The sequence below is a fragment of the Dysidea avara genome, chromosome 12 (assembly GCF_963678975.1).
Source record: "Dysidea avara chromosome 12, odDysAvar1.4, whole genome shotgun sequence".
Lineage (NCBI taxonomy): Eukaryota > Metazoa > Porifera > Demospongiae > Dictyoceratida > Dysideidae > Dysidea > Dysidea avara.
In genome coordinates this window covers 16,250,974-16,267,083 of record NC_089283.1, presented here as the reverse complement: position 1 = coordinate 16,267,083, position 16,110 = coordinate 16,250,974, and the positions used below count along the sequence as shown (strand labels likewise).

The 16,110-nt window shown below is 36.3% G+C and overlaps 1 protein-coding gene across 1 annotated transcript; it reads left to right on the top strand.

The window, feature by feature from the left end:
* The first annotated feature begins 684 nt into the window (after positions 1-684).
* Positions 685-15,287, top strand: LOC136239875 (serine-rich adhesin for platelets-like). Its single transcript, XM_066030622.1, has 10 exons — positions 685-890; positions 7,918-7,997; positions 8,427-8,611; positions 8,977-9,151; positions 9,714-9,977; positions 11,088-11,348; positions 11,511-11,636; positions 11,692-11,791; positions 12,467-12,521; positions 13,598-15,287. The coding sequence occupies exons 1-10, from the start codon at positions 685-687 to the stop codon at positions 14,996-14,998; spliced, it is 2,853 nt and encodes a 950-aa protein (XP_065886694.1). The 3' UTR covers positions 14,999-15,287.
* Positions 15,288-16,110: the final 823 nt, after the last annotated feature.

Here is a 16,110-nt window from a genome sequence, read left to right as displayed (position 1 = left end):
TTTCACCACGGTACCACAGCTTATTTAGGTTGGAGGTGATGAGAGAGAAGTAGGTCATACAGCCTTAGCGCGTCAAAGAAAAAAAATTTTTTTTTAAAGTGCTAATAATAATAATAAATAATAATAGCTTGCTTGCTTCACTGCTTCTCTGAATACTGAGACTCTGGCTTTTATCCGATGCACATTGTCTTTTTCTCTACTTCGGTCAGCTACAATGTGCATACGTGGAAGTAGGTCCATCTCGCATCGCTCCTCTGATGCCTCTCCTGAGATGGGCCGCATTGATGAGCACAGGGACTTTTAAACTTTTAGCAATCTGGTCCTTTTTATTCAGTTGTCCAGCACGTGCTTTCTTTGTGCTGGGGGTGGTAGGCAAGGGCAGTCCATCCAGCCCGGGGATACTGAGACTGATTTTATCTCGATCTGACTGCTCTATACTATAGAGTATCTCGAATTATTGATGCCGGGGCCTGGGTGGCCCGGCCGGTTCTGGCTACCCCCTGACTACAATGATAATTGAGTACGGACTTTCTCTCTCAGTTTAGACCGTCGCAGACAGTCGTAGACCCATGGTAAGCTCGTGTAGCAGAACGATTTAACATAGCCAGTAGGAAGAGACAGAAACAAATCCTGTCCTATATAGTACGAAAGACCGAAGTACTACTAAACCGGAAATAATTATTAATGTTTAATAAAAAAGAAAGTCGGCTCGTCAATAAACGTCACAAGAGTTATAAAAAGGGTCATAGCTTGAGACGAAAGCCAATAGCAACTATTACTGAATCGATCAGACTAAGTATAGCTATTTCCAAGATTGTGCGAGTCACTCAAGTGGAGTCACTGAAGATCGAGTTGAAGATTCAAGATAAGGGACAGCCGGAAAGAACTGAGTAAGATCGTTACGCATGTTACGCACAATACCTACTGAAGACGGACATGATTTTGCCTGCTGCGTATGAGCCGAGTATGAGCACAGATAATTTAACTTAAGTCTTCAGTATGTTTGTATTAAACTACAGAAAATTGACCAGGTTTATAAATAAGCAGTTTTTCCATATAAACTGGTTTCTAAGTCATGGCCACCACTGTTGAATGGCGAACTCACGGACTGGTCGTCAATAAAATTGAGTTAGCTATAATTATCATAACACACTGCATTTTCAAGGATTTGTCACCCAATTGCAAACTCCCTCCCCACAATAAGATTTGCACTTGTCATTGAGAACAATAGGACATTTGCAGCTTTGTAATGTTATTTTTTGTACAGGCACTTAACTACACTGTTAAAAATAAAGAGTAACCACCACTCTGAGAGTTCCCAGTGTAGGGAGGATTTAACACCTCATGGAGAGTAACCAACACTCTGAAGAGAATAACCATTACTCTGAAGAGTAAGCAACACCTCCTTCAGAGCATGTGTTACTCCCCAGTTACTCCTTTAGAGTAATGGTTACTCTCCAGGGGTGTTAAATCCTCCCTACACTGGGAACTCCTTGAGAGTTGTGGTTACTCTTCATTTTAACAGTGTAGTGCTCAGTTATAGGGTAACCATAGTCGTGGCTATTTTTCAGTCAGGGCTCTTGTTATGTTTTGAGGTTGCACTATTTGTACACTTTGATATACAAGCCCAATATAAAGATGACAGTTTCTGTGCCTGTTTGTTTTATTGTCTTTTAAAAACTGTGTACATGTGGAGATTCATATTATTATAGTATCCTTGGATGACCAAGGTCATGAAGGTCACATTCTACTCAAGTATTACTTGGGCATCATCCAGTTTGTAGAGTATTTGGGTCTGACTCATTCATTCCTAGATCATCGGATGTAAAGTAATCATACAGTGCATATTGGGGAAGGTTTGGGCTTTTCTGGCTAAAATTTTCACCCTAAAACCAGCCTCGCAATACCTTCATGGCACCTTGGCAGAATTGGTTAAGTATAACCAAGCCCAAAAGTTCCTTCAATACTACCTGTTCTTGCTATGAAATTTTAAAGAAATATTATACAGTGGAAATGTTCAGACTGACTGACAGATTGACTAATGTCTTTGACAAGCTTAACTCAATAATGGCTAAGGATACAGGCTTGATTTTTTCACAGTTTGACATCACTTCATTCCTGAGATGTGCCTTTTGGCATACTGCAATATGTACAATGCATACTTCATGCACTTACCTTTGTCCTCCTTTGTGTTCCATTTCTTTTTGCTGATAATCCAAGGTGTTGATTTGTGGTAGCTCGATGGCTTCCCTACATTTATAAATGGAAGTCGTCCATATTTTCTGTAGTTACTGGATTGATTACAGAAGTGCTTTTCTTACTGTTCTTTCTGAACATTGTTGAAAGCAAAGCATAATGGCCACTTCCACTTTCAAGTCACTAATTGACATGAACGGTCCATATATTTCATGGTGACTGCATTGATTGCAGAGGCACTTCTCCTGCTGTCCTTCATTTGTAGAACGGGCTGAACATACGTACATAGCTGAAAGTGAAATGCAATGGCTATTTCACGTTCGAGTCAGTAATTGATAATTGGGGCGTGCGTTTAGACAAAACATTAACTCTAGTGCCATTCTTTCTTTTGATTCAGTATGCATGAGTTCACTGGTCACAATAATGTTGAAAATGTAAATAAACAAGTATAAGGAATTAGGAATTTAAGATCATAGAAATAAGAAGTAGGGAAACAAGGGAGGTAGCCTACACCTGCAGATATACTAGTGGACATTTAATCCCTAATTCAGTCTATTCTATGATCTTTAATCAAACTTATTAACTGCAACCAACATTGTACATGAAATGTAGCCTTTTGTCCACATCTCTGCATTATATACAATGGAACCACTCTATTATGGACCGTGGGCATTTTGGGACCCAGAATTTTTGACCACTTTTGCTGTAATATATTAGAGGTTTTCCTCTTTCAGAGGTAAAAAATGTACTAATCAGACCTGTTGGGACCAAAAATTTTGTCCTTATTATGGAGATTTTTTCTATTGTGTTCTTAATTGGAAAGTTTGTTAGGAGGGGCTCCATATAAATGGATCCCATCTGCCTTGGTCAGAGGGCCGTGCAGGCCAATTGTGCTGATCCATTTAGTCCAAACACTTTATAATGCAGTGATGCAACCATTAATAACCTTGTTAGGGCCTATGTTTTGCCACCCAGTGCTAAATTATTCTCAAATGGTAGCTCTCTTTATCCTTCAACTTGGATTAACAATGTGCTATAGACTTACCTTAGTAACTGATTACTAGAAGAAATAAGAGTTATTTAGCTTGTTCATATTTTAAAAGCTACTATACTATTTCATGAATGCATAGCTCTATGCTTTATGGCATAATTAGTTAGACAATGGACAATACATAAGACCAAGAGTTCATAATATATATATATATATATATATATTTAGGAGAGTATCCAATACTGTATTTCTGCTTCAAAACACACTGCCTAATAATGTTATGCAATAGTCGTCATCATTAAAGGTGTTAGCTTCCTTCAAGAGCTATAAGGGCCTTGAAGTGCTTGCAGGTCTTCGCTTTAGTATATCAACGCCTATCAACAAGTCTTTTGTGGTGAAGCCACATGCTGGAGTTTACTGAAATTATACTAAAATAATCTGATATGTTAACACAATGTCGCACAATTATTATGCAGTACATTTTGAAGGGACAATACAGGCATTGGATACTCTCCTAAATATAATTATATATTATGAATTCTTGATAAGACTAAAATATTAACTGTTTTGTAATGAAACTTCTAAATTGAATATAACTATATACAGTCTAGTTATCTCATGGTGATATGTTTGATATGTAAACAAATGCAGTTTCTATGAAATGAGCTAAATGTTGAATGTAAACCAAATATATAATAATGTCTCCAAACATATAATAATGTCTCCAGACAAGTATGAAATTAAAATATATCCAGTCAACACTTAGTTAATGCCTCATTTGCTGAAAGGAAATGTCATATTTGTATTGTAGGTACCATTAATATTATTTTGTTGTTTCTGAGAATTGGGTTGTTCTGAGAATTGATTTCATGTGAGGTTCATGGCTGACTTAAGTTTATATTATGTTTAATGGTCTAATCATTAGTGGGCTTACTTGTGCATGATTTGATTGCCTTATTGTTGGCGGCTTTGTATATCCTGATGAAACTGTTGTACAGTAAGCACTGGATACTACTAGTAGCAGATGGCCTTCTGGCCAATGCATTGTCTTTGAGCATTTTCAATGGCCGCTTGAACAGAACTCCTGTGATAGTTGGGAAGAAACAGAAGTGAAATGTGGTCTGTATTTAGTACAGTGTATAGATGCTGTCTTTTGTGAGCTTCAAAATTTGAAATGCAAAACTGTAAACTCACTGGTTTCGCTTGGTATCAGATTGTATTCTACATTAGCGTAAAAGTAGTGTACTTTGTTTTGTAAATGTGCTTCTTAAAGTTTTGGGTGAAATTAATGTATAAATATACTTCATAGTCATAGCAAGGTGGCTACAGTGACATTATACTGTTGATATGTAATCTGTTAGTGGTTCCAGCTTTCTCTGGTATGCAGCTGAGTTTGTTCATGCAGTTCCCCATAAACACTATTATAAGGCTGCACAGGATGTGGACATAACACATGAAGTCACAGTGGAATAAATGCATGGCTACCTGTGAGATCATGTAGGTATTCAGTAGAGCAATTTATTGTTCTTGTCCTGCACATTTCCTTATATAAATACTCAGAGATTCTGCTTCAACTCAGCTTGTTTCAAATTGTGATGATTAACAACATCAAAAGTGACAATAGAGATGTAATAACATGCATCAATTTATTTGTGCAGTGTGTGAGTTTCATAGTTGCATATATAAACCATTCTGGTAATTTTTTACCTCATATAAAACAATACTTTTTCTTATGGAAGCCTGATTGGGCATAACAAAGGTCTTTAACACATTTATCACAATCACTGAGGCAATTCTATCTGTCACGCAACTTTGTTACATAAATCAAAATTGAATATGTGACCTGGTCTGCGAAAAGGGGTCTTATAGCTTTTTCAATTGCATGTATGGCTACCTGTAACTTGTAATGTGACTGTGGTATCACCCTGAAAATTGGTCCCCTTATACCCTTAACATAGCACTATGGCTTGGTGTGATGTGATGATGATAGGTTGAAAACATGAGGAGTTATGATTAGTCAAACTTGACAATTTGGAAAGGCTATAAGACCACTTTTCGCAGACCGGGTCACGTATTTTTGATATGTTGTAAAGTAGTATTGTATGCACCTGAGAAACGTTTTATGTTAAATTTGTGTTAAAAATCTTAACCATTCCCAGCGGCATTGGCAAGCTGAAACCTATCCAATCTTGATTTATACACATATGTGCTGAAACACCCGACAAATTGAAATCACTTTCATCTAAACTTACTGGTTCCTATTTAACTGCTTAAAGTTGTCCCTTTATTACCTGGTAGAAGTTAATAAGTTATTCTTTTAATCATGGATGTGGAGATATTGTGTATTGATGTATTTTCACTTACATTTTCACCACAAATGTAATGTTGTCTATGTAAAGCTACCCTGGACGTTTCCACTGTTTTAGTTAGTTTTTAGTGGTGTTGCAGTAAATTACATAAGGTAGAAGGAAGGAGTAATGGCTATAATATTGTAAGGCAGAATCTAAATGCAGTCATCCACCATCCACTAGTCTGGCAGTGCCTGCCCCTTCGCATAGAATAAGGGTCTGGTGACCATAGTATACGCTACTTGTGCGACAGGAATTCAAATGTGGTTTTGAATTGCGTGTGATGTAATAAATTACCTGTTCGGGCTGTTGTAACTGGGCGAAGAAAGCACAAAACTTCATACTTCTCAATGTAAGTCTTTACGGCATGTGTATCTTGGAGTCTCGCTTGGCGAGTATCAGCTGCTTTCCAACTATTCTGAATTCAGTCACCATGGTTATTGTGTTATTCATGGTACAAACTACACATTTTACGTCACAAATATTTATTTAAACTGGATACTGCAATTTGATTGGCTCTACCACTATAGTGGTAGTAGCACAATACCATATACTACGGTCACCAGACCCTTACTCTAAAAGTGAAGGGGCAGGTGCTGCCACACTATTCATCCATATGCCACATACATGTAAATTCAGAGTGGAGGGGGCAATTGTCACTTTAATATTGGTGCCAGACAGACACTGATTATGGTCAGACACAACACATATCTTCTAGGAAAATGTCAGGATGTCTAGTCAGTGTATTCATAGTCTGTGTACTCTTTAGTTTCCTGTGTGAAAGAAAATAGTATTAATGTAATTATAAACTGCATGTATAAACATTGTATACAGCATTCTAAGTACAAAACTCACATTTATTACGCATGGGTTACTGAGAAGCATACAGGTGATGTGGTATCTGTTATAACAAATGCCAACTGTCCATACATCCTCCGGCCAATACCTTTGCTCACTCCTGTGGAGTACTATAGTCCTGCCCTCCAGGAGGATTTGTCTACCTACTCATCATGTGAGTCATGGTATCTCGATAGTGCACCACTGGTTAGGCATGGCTGTGTGTGAATGGCAGCCAAAGCCAAAGTCGTCTTTACCTGGCATGCTGAGTAATCCTGTTCACCTGGAATTAATTTTGTTTATCACACTCATTAGTCAAAAGTTGCCAAACTATTAGTCATGATTATGTCCATACAACATTTGTATACCTTATGTCTTAATTGAGCAAGTAATATGTATTTTATATAGGAAAGATCTATACCTTAAAAGTGTTTTGATTGTAACTATCAATTTCATGTAACTGTAATGAGAGGAAGTATAATACATAGCTATGTATTGAAAGCACAAGAAGGACACTCTACAGAGATTCTCATAGTTGGTATGATAGTAGACTGATGCTCTCATGTAAATAGCTGCTCTCTAAAATTTATCAGAATATCGTATGAGCAGAATTTTTGGTATGGAATTAAAATCAGCAATTTGGTAGATGCTTACAAAATCAAATTTTGCTGTATTTATATTATTAGTGTTTCTAATATTTTAACTGATTGAGCAGTCATGAGAGAAGCAAGCTAACCAGAGACTGAACCATAGATTATAGAGGGGTGCGTAAGCTCTTTTATAATGTACTCTTGCACAGAGCTGGTTACTTTGTTTCCTTTTGCTGCACTGTCCATCCTCTCTCATGAAAAAGTTTTCTCCAGTATGCAGGCCAATGAGGTAATTCAGCTCTTTGTAAAAAAAGATGAGAAACGAAAAGCCACTCAGTTAGCTTGACATGCATTTCATTACATTAAACTCTTGCCAAATGGTAATGATTAAGCAAAACACCAAATATTTTGTTCACTATGTTTTCAGTTTATACAGTGTCTTGTTGATTGCATTATTGGCAGCTGCAGAATAGTACATATATAATCTGTGGTGACAAAAATATTTTATCAGATTACTAGTGATAATTTTCTTGGTACAGCAAAGAGTGTTAGATTATTGGATTAGAGAGGGGCTTCACTGGGTATACTTGGCTTCACCAGATGTGAATTCTTGCTTCACATACATGCATGCCATTGTACATGTGTTCAGTGTAGTTGGTATTTATATGGGCATGTATAATACTTATGAAAATTTTAAAGAGAACTGCAGTAATGACCAATACATACAGTGGTGGGAGATGAGTACATGGACATCATAATTCTTGTAATTCCTTTCTTCTGTACTAATACTGTATGTATAATAGCCTCTTCCATTGCATGGCCTTTATTCTTTATTCAGCAGTTGACTGTGCTTCTTTAGTACATGTTAACTGCCATACATGTACATGTGTACATATTAAAGCTGTTTCAAAAATTATTGTGAAATGTGTTTTAAATTGTATTTACATTGTCACAGTTCTCACTCTAACATGATGGATAACATGATGTTACTCTTGCTGGTACTCCCATTGGGTGCATTTAGTTATAGTTATGACTGTAAGTAATAAATATGTGTGAATCCATTGTAGTTACAGAGTAGTTTAGAAATGGTGTATTTTGTACATTACATTGATCTGGGAATGTTTTGGTGAAACAGCTGATATTGTAATCACATGGAATTTCCCAAAACAACTATCCAATTATTTGTTCCAACCTAGGTATGTTGTTCTTGAATAACAACTATTAACAATCAGAGATGGCTAAACTGGTTTTGCACATATTTGGTAAGGATGTTATCCTAACCTGGGAATATTTAATTGGAAAAGTAGTAGTTTGTGTAAGCACCAACAAGTCATTATTCCGGCCACAAATTTATTTGTCTGTTATACACCCCACACTGGCTTCAATTGGTCATGCATGTCTTAATACTGTGATTATCTGCATTTAATTTCACTGGTTTATGGACACTGTGATTTATCATTGCAGATTTGGGGCAACCATTTGTGGATGTAAACTGCACTACAGACCATGAAACACAAACACATACCATTAATATATTTTGGAAAGTGGATCCACCCGCAAATCTAAATCTCACACCTGCGCAAATCTCATATCGCTTGGCAGACGCTAGAGCAGATATTGACTGTGATAGTACTAACAGGACAGTGACTGTAAGTTGCATAGTAATGCTATACTACACACAATGTAGTAGCAATTCAAATACATATATAAGTGAATAGATGTGAATGCTCTATTAGAATTTATGTTGATGTCACTAAAACTATTGAGTAGATAGTTTGTAAAAAATTTTTGTACTTTTTGAGTAATGAGAGGAAAAAGAGAGATGCCAAAAATAAAATCCTGATGGTTGATTGATAATGCATAAATACTGACAGGATGGTTGCCAGGACTGTTCGTATAAATTCAAGCAATTACGAAATTTATTTTAGGTAGTAATCAAGGTTTACCTCATAAGTGTTTTGTGCAATGTTCACATGTATGTATACTGTAAGTTACGTACTCATGTATCCATCAGAATGACTATAGTAGAACTTCAGATGATATCAGTGACAAACATCAGTTAAGCTATGAGATCTCCACAAATTATCAGTATTATGAGTCTTGTGCAGTGTTGGTTTTCTATGATGATTTTGACGACCCTTTCCAGAATTTTAGTATCACTACTACTGTAAAAGAGTGTCAACTTGAAGGTTAGTTATAAGCAAGAGTTCATAACAAAAGGTACTATTTTAACTCTTGGTTATAAGGAGAGCTAATTGTAACAAAATGTGAAGAAATGCTTAGTTCCATATATGGTATTGTTGAATTCCTGTAATTGACATTGCATTATGGCCACTGTTGGTATAACGCTTGATCTTGATTGACCACGACCACAGTATGATATGGAAATAATTGTTTTAAAAAGGAAGAAGACAACCACCAATGAAATTTCAATGTGTAGTACCACCAGCTACATTTAGTAAAAAGTATCGCTTGAAGAAATTAAGAGACCACTGAAGTGCTACAAGGCAAAATTAATAATATAATATACTATGAGTAAAATTTTATTGATATACTTGCAAACATTGAATTTGTAGCTTCCACAATGCAACTGTATGTCTGTATGTTTGGCTTATGTCTCATAGTATTTGTACTCATCTTTCTGTATTGCAATATACGTACATTCGTATCATTGTTATAAAATGTGGGCTATACATGCATGGGTACATAGTACATACAGTGCCAATTATGTATAGTATTTGCTCTCTATAGTTCCCAGCAAAGTCCTGTCAACCCCTTCAAACATGACTATAGAAAATGGTTCAACATTTAACATAACATTTGAATATTATGCTGTACCCCCACCAAACTTCACAATGTACATCAATGATGAGTTTTATGAGACAGTAAACAACACAACATCACATGGTACACACACTATGGTGTTCACTGATGCTAGTCAAAGAGGATGGTATCAATGTGTGGTAGAGAATGAGTTTGGAATTGACAACTACTCTAGTTTTGTGGAGATTGCTGGTAACACTTTATACAATGTGCAATGTTGTGTATACATGTTAATAATATGCAAGTAACAACCAGCAGGGAACCGGCCCCATTTATAATTGTAGTATATTAATTTGTATAATTTTCATTGTAAAAGTACTCTAATAGAATAGTAGTAGTAGTTGTTCCAATACAACAGTCAATGGGTGAAATTTCCCTCAGAATTGATTTCATGACCTAAATTTCCAGTGGAATTATATACATATATACCAATTATTAGTAAATTCTTGTGCTTTCTGTGTGGAGAGTAAAACCATGTGTGTTGTTAAAAACATGATTTATATGATTATTCACTTACTCACTACCCTGACTACGAAACATACTTACGCACATGTTCACATGCACACACACACACACACACACACACACACACACACATGTAGTTGCACAACATGCACCAATACACACATACACATGCAAGCATAAATGTACATGCACACAACTTCACATGCACACAGACATCACACTGCATGGTATACACATATACGCACATGTTCCATGTTTACAGCACCTCAAATGGTCACTGCGCCTGAATAGTGGCCTCCAGGAAGACAGAAGTAACTCCATGATACACCCATTATAGCTGTTGCTGGTAGACAAAGGCACAAGTGACCACAAACAGTGGCAAGCCTGTAAGGTTACCACAGTCAAGTAATGATTGGCTGAAGGTATCAGTCAGTCAATCTGTTAATCAAATTGAGTTAATAGGAAATGTGTTGAAAGTGTTTGGGGTGGCTCTGAAGTAACCAATATTGCCAAGCTGTCATGAAGGAAATGTAAGGTTGATTTTTGGTGATATCGGGCAGAAAAGCCCAAACCCTTATAACCCCTATTGTACATAACTACCATTCTGTATGTGAAATTCAAAACACATTTCTACGTGTGTGTGTGTGTGTGTGTGTGTGTGTGTGTGTGTGTGTGTGTGTGTGTGTGTGTGTGTGTGTGTATGCATAGGTTAATGAATTATCAGTTGGAGTACCATTACCAACTTAAATAGTCATTATAAAATGTGGACTATATATACATACATGAAGTTATATGGATACATACAGTGCTAATTATGTATAGTGGTTTGCTCTCTAGTTCCCAGCAAAGTCCTGTCAACCCCTTCAAACATGAGTATACAAGAAGGTTCAACATTTAACATATCATTTGAGTATTATGCTGTACCCTCACCAAACTTCACGTGGTACATTAATGATGTGTTTTATGACACAGTGATTGGTACAGCAAATAATGGTACACACACTATGACGTTCACTAATGCTAGCCAAGGATGGTATCGATGTGTGCTTGAGAATAGCTATGGGCCTGATGAGTACAGTGTGTTCATTAGTACCAAAGGTATGCTTATCCCTAATACAATTCATCATGTATTATTGTTGTGTTTTATAAACATGCATCAAGTAATGTTAATGTTAATTTTATAAACATCTTTTTTAACTGGAACTACAACTGGATATACTTCTTCAGATATTACAACTCCTTCAACTACTTTAATTCTAGGTGATTCAAGCACTACAAGTCCTCCAGGTACCTCAAGCACTACAAGTGCTTCAAGCACTCCAAGTGCTTCAAGCACTCCAAGTGCTTCAAGTACTTCCAATATTCCAGGTACTTCAAATACTTCAGGTACATGCAGGGTGTGTGGGTTATATTTATTTCATATTGTATATTTTCTATGCAGATTCTGCTCTAGCTGCTATTATTATATCAATTGTTGTTTCCTTGATCATGTTTGTGTTCATTATTGCTTGCCTTGGAGTGGCTACATTCAAGTGGAGAAGGTTTGTATCTCTTGTATCTGTGTATAAATATAGTGCAATTTCAATGTAGGAAACAGTAGAACCACGTAAAAAATGTGTACAGTATATACAATTATACATGTGTACACACATGTCTCCAAATGTATTTTTTTAAATACTAAACCAGCACTATACAATGTCACACATACATTGTGGTATGTTTTAATGTTTAGACATTTCACCTGTGACTACAAATTAGTGACAGATTAGAGAACAACCCACAATTTTTTTTTTGTCCTGTACTTTTCTATTCCCTGTCACAACAATCATTATCTGCATACATATTTATTTATGAAGCTTACTTTTTACATGAGTACATATTTGGTCAGAAAACCAAAGCAAGCCAGCGATCAGACTCATTTTCTACAGATCTTCTATATACCACTACTCTACAACTTAAGAGAGACTTATGAAACCAACAAATCATACTGTAATATCACTTTTGAATACTTGGATCTGTGCTATTTAGAAACCGTCAGTATAATTACATAATTATGTCCTCAATAATTATTATGTAACACTCCTCAGATAATAAAGTAACGCAGATCCTAATATCCAAACAACAACCTACACTTACATGCACCTATTTTCATCCACACCCTTTCTTTAGTTTTATATGTTTGCTAACATTTAAATATGTCGCTGTTTTATTTACAGAACAATATTCTCAACAGCAGTGAAATGGGATAGAGAAGAAGAAGCTAACTATACGGTAAGGGAAAACTATGTGGTAAGGGAGTACAGTAGTTAGTCTATATAAATATACAATAAAATGATTCATATAATATTAATATAAGTATGATGGCATGAGGAGAAGGAATTCAACAACAATAAATAGTTAAATTCTCTTTTGTTCATTGCAGCACATATGTAGAAATGTTTGATTAACAGTGTGGTGTAATGTGACTTTCAGTTTTCATATTTTAGTATCAAATTTCTGTGACGTCGCTCATGTTTAGCTAGCATTCAGTGATTTCTTGTAAATATAACAGACACCTAAATACAGGCCTCAAAGTATTGTACTTTTACACACTTAGGTGTACAGCATGTCTGCATGGTGCAAAATTTTAATGCAGATGAATTGGATGATGGGTATTTTGACAAGAATATGCTACAATATCATACAGTATAGTAACACTGTATAATAGAGAGCACGATTGCTAGGACTTCTCTATCCAAAAGTATCACCCAAAACCAGCATCACTTTTCCTTCTTGGCAGCTTGTTAGCCATAATCAAACCCAAACTTGCCTTCAGAACAGCTTATATGGAAATTTTAAAAATATTTATTATTAACAATTAACTGACAGACTGATGCATTCAGACAAGCATAACTTAACTATGGTTAGTTTGTACAGTAGGGTTGATTTCTTTGCTGTTCAACATCACTTAGTTCCTATATATGTCTTTTTGCCAACTACAGCAGCTACATCATGGACTTACCTTTGTCTTCCTTTGTGTCCCATTACTTTCTCCCCTACTTTGTAGGTGTTGATTCGCAGGCAGCATAATAAGGGTTTCAATGCTGACTAGCTATCACAAAAATCTTTTAATTTGTGTAGTGACTGGATTGATTGCAGAAACATTTTCATATTGTTCTTAGCTTGTAATGCTGTATAACGGGCAGAACATAGCTGAAACAATAGTGGAATAACCGTGTTGCTTTCAGTAATCAATAGTCAAGGTGCACATTCAGCATAATACTTAGCCATACAATGTTATATGTATGTCATTCCATTATTATAGTCCTGCACTTTCATGTTTGTTACTCTATTTTATCACTTCCTAGATGCCACCAGTGGATAATGACTATTATTCAGAATGTGGCAGAGATGCACCAAGCACAGTTGAAAGTCTTGGATATAATAACGACAAAGTACATGAGTGGATGAAAGTTGTACATATGCCTATGTTTGATGAAGACGGGGATTCGGTTATTTCAGAAAATCTATCAACCAAAGAAATGCTAAATCGTGTCTGCGGCAATCAACCTAGCAAACTAACAGACTCCTTACCTGACTCAGGAATATTAAGCACTGTAAACAGCTGTGATTCCATCATGCAGCAGAAAGGCTCAACTTATATTACAGAAACAAAAGTTGGTGAATTACTGCATGGTACTTCGTATGGAGGAAAGGTGTTGACTGAAACCCCATCTAGTGGTCAAGTTGATTCTCAAACAAATTCCAAGCACTTCGGTATATCATATGATGATGACTCTCTTACCAATCACAACGCTGCACTGCAGGGTCAGTATATTCATTGCAATTCTGCAACTGATCTGAACACTGCAGCAGACAATAACAGATCTTTACCACAGTTGGATACCAGACTACCATCAGCCAGTGATAGTGTTATGACTAACACATTATCAGAAGGTACTTATGTTGGTCACAGCATTGCATCTGATAATGATGGTGCTTTTCATGATCAAAAAGCTAGCACTAGTGCTAGCATGGGAAGTGACTGGCCTGAACCAGTGCATTCAACTGCCCCACCTGATGACAGTGCTCCTCATGATAACCAATGCAGCACCCCAACTACTGGAGTATATCAGTCGTATACAGATAATACTAACAGTTTCCAAGTTGTTCCTGTAGACGTAGAAGTAACTTTGTCTGTTGTACCACCTTCCACTTCTACCAATGCTTTAAATTCAGTAGAAGAAGGAGATTATGTCGGTCATGATATAGCATCAAGTGATGTAAACACCAATCAATCCCCTGCTACCAATGGTTGCAACACTGACTTCCTCACTAGCCATACCACTACACCAAATTTTGCGGAATATGTATCTTACAATGCAGCTGTAGAAGATGTGCACAATAGAAATGATCTCTTGCCACATTCACAAGATAACCCTTCCAGCCAAGGGATCATCCAACCTGTTAACAATTCACCTTCTGAAATAAAAACAAATTCTGCTTCTTCTAGTATTTCTTCATTGCCGTATGTTTCACTTAATGAAGGAAGTGACATTATACCACTGCCATACAATACACAGACCACAGTTGCTGGGGAATATATACCATATAGTACTGCCAGGAGCCATGACAAAACAGTGACTGACAGCACACAAACCGCCAGCTACCTTCCTTACCATGAGAAAGATCATCTTCCTTCTGATGAGTTAGCAAAGGAGAATAATCTGCAATTTCTAAGTAACGGTTATGTTACAACATCTGTGTAATATCATTCATTTTATTTCAAGATTTGTGTACTTTAAAATATATTGTGACATTGAATATAGTTTCCTGCTTTTATATACACTCGATATAACTACTTGTACAACTATGCCAAACACATCTGGCTGAATTTGAATTCTTTTCTATTTTTTGTAAGTTTATAATAATTTGTAGTATTCCTTCCACACTATCACTCACAAGCTAACTGTTCATATGTGCTATGTATGTTTTGAAGACTACTCGTAAATATATAGAAGTACAGTGTGATTTTCATAAAGAGTGTAGCTATGTTAATATTGTCAGTTAGTCAGCTTCACTACTGTCCAAAACTTAGTAAGTACACTAGTTACATTCAAGGGCTGTGTGTAGCACAAGGGAGCACTGTTGTATACGTACCAAAGTCAACGTGTTTATACTTGGTTTATAGCTGAAGAAATGGTTACATTTATGCATAAAAGTCTTTGGTCTCTTGTGTTTCTAATATCACAGATTTTAAAATCAGGAAGATCCTCATGGTCTCTATTGTTTAAAATTGATGACTCAGAAATACATGTATGGTGAACAGCAGTAGCTATAGCAACCATAGATAGTCATGATCATGACCTGATAAAGGTATCAGGTGACAGCTAGCCTGAGCTAGGTCAACAAAAAACTGCTGATCTATTTGATCAGTATAAATACTTTGAAAATCGTAGACTGATCAGATATGCAATTACCATAATTTGCTTTATTTTCATCATTTCATGTAAAATATTTTGTATGATTTATGTGAATGACTGTTACAGGAGTTCAATCTTATGTTAAAAAAATTTGTTTAGAAACTTACATGAATATATATATATAAATTATTTTACAACAAAAAAAAGTTAATTGCAGTACCCAATTTATTATATAGTTATACAACAGCCACGAGTGCTCTGCCTGATATAAACGCACAAGCCTGAGGGCCGTTAGGCCTGAAGGCAAGTGCGTTTATACAGGCAGAGCACGAGTGTATGTTGTATAACTGTTATGTACCACTCACCTAATAGGTGGGGAGAGCCTCACAGGGCAGCTGTAACACTTATAAAGGCCAGGTTTCTAACATCGATTGTGGGTAACCAAGCCGGACGTTGCG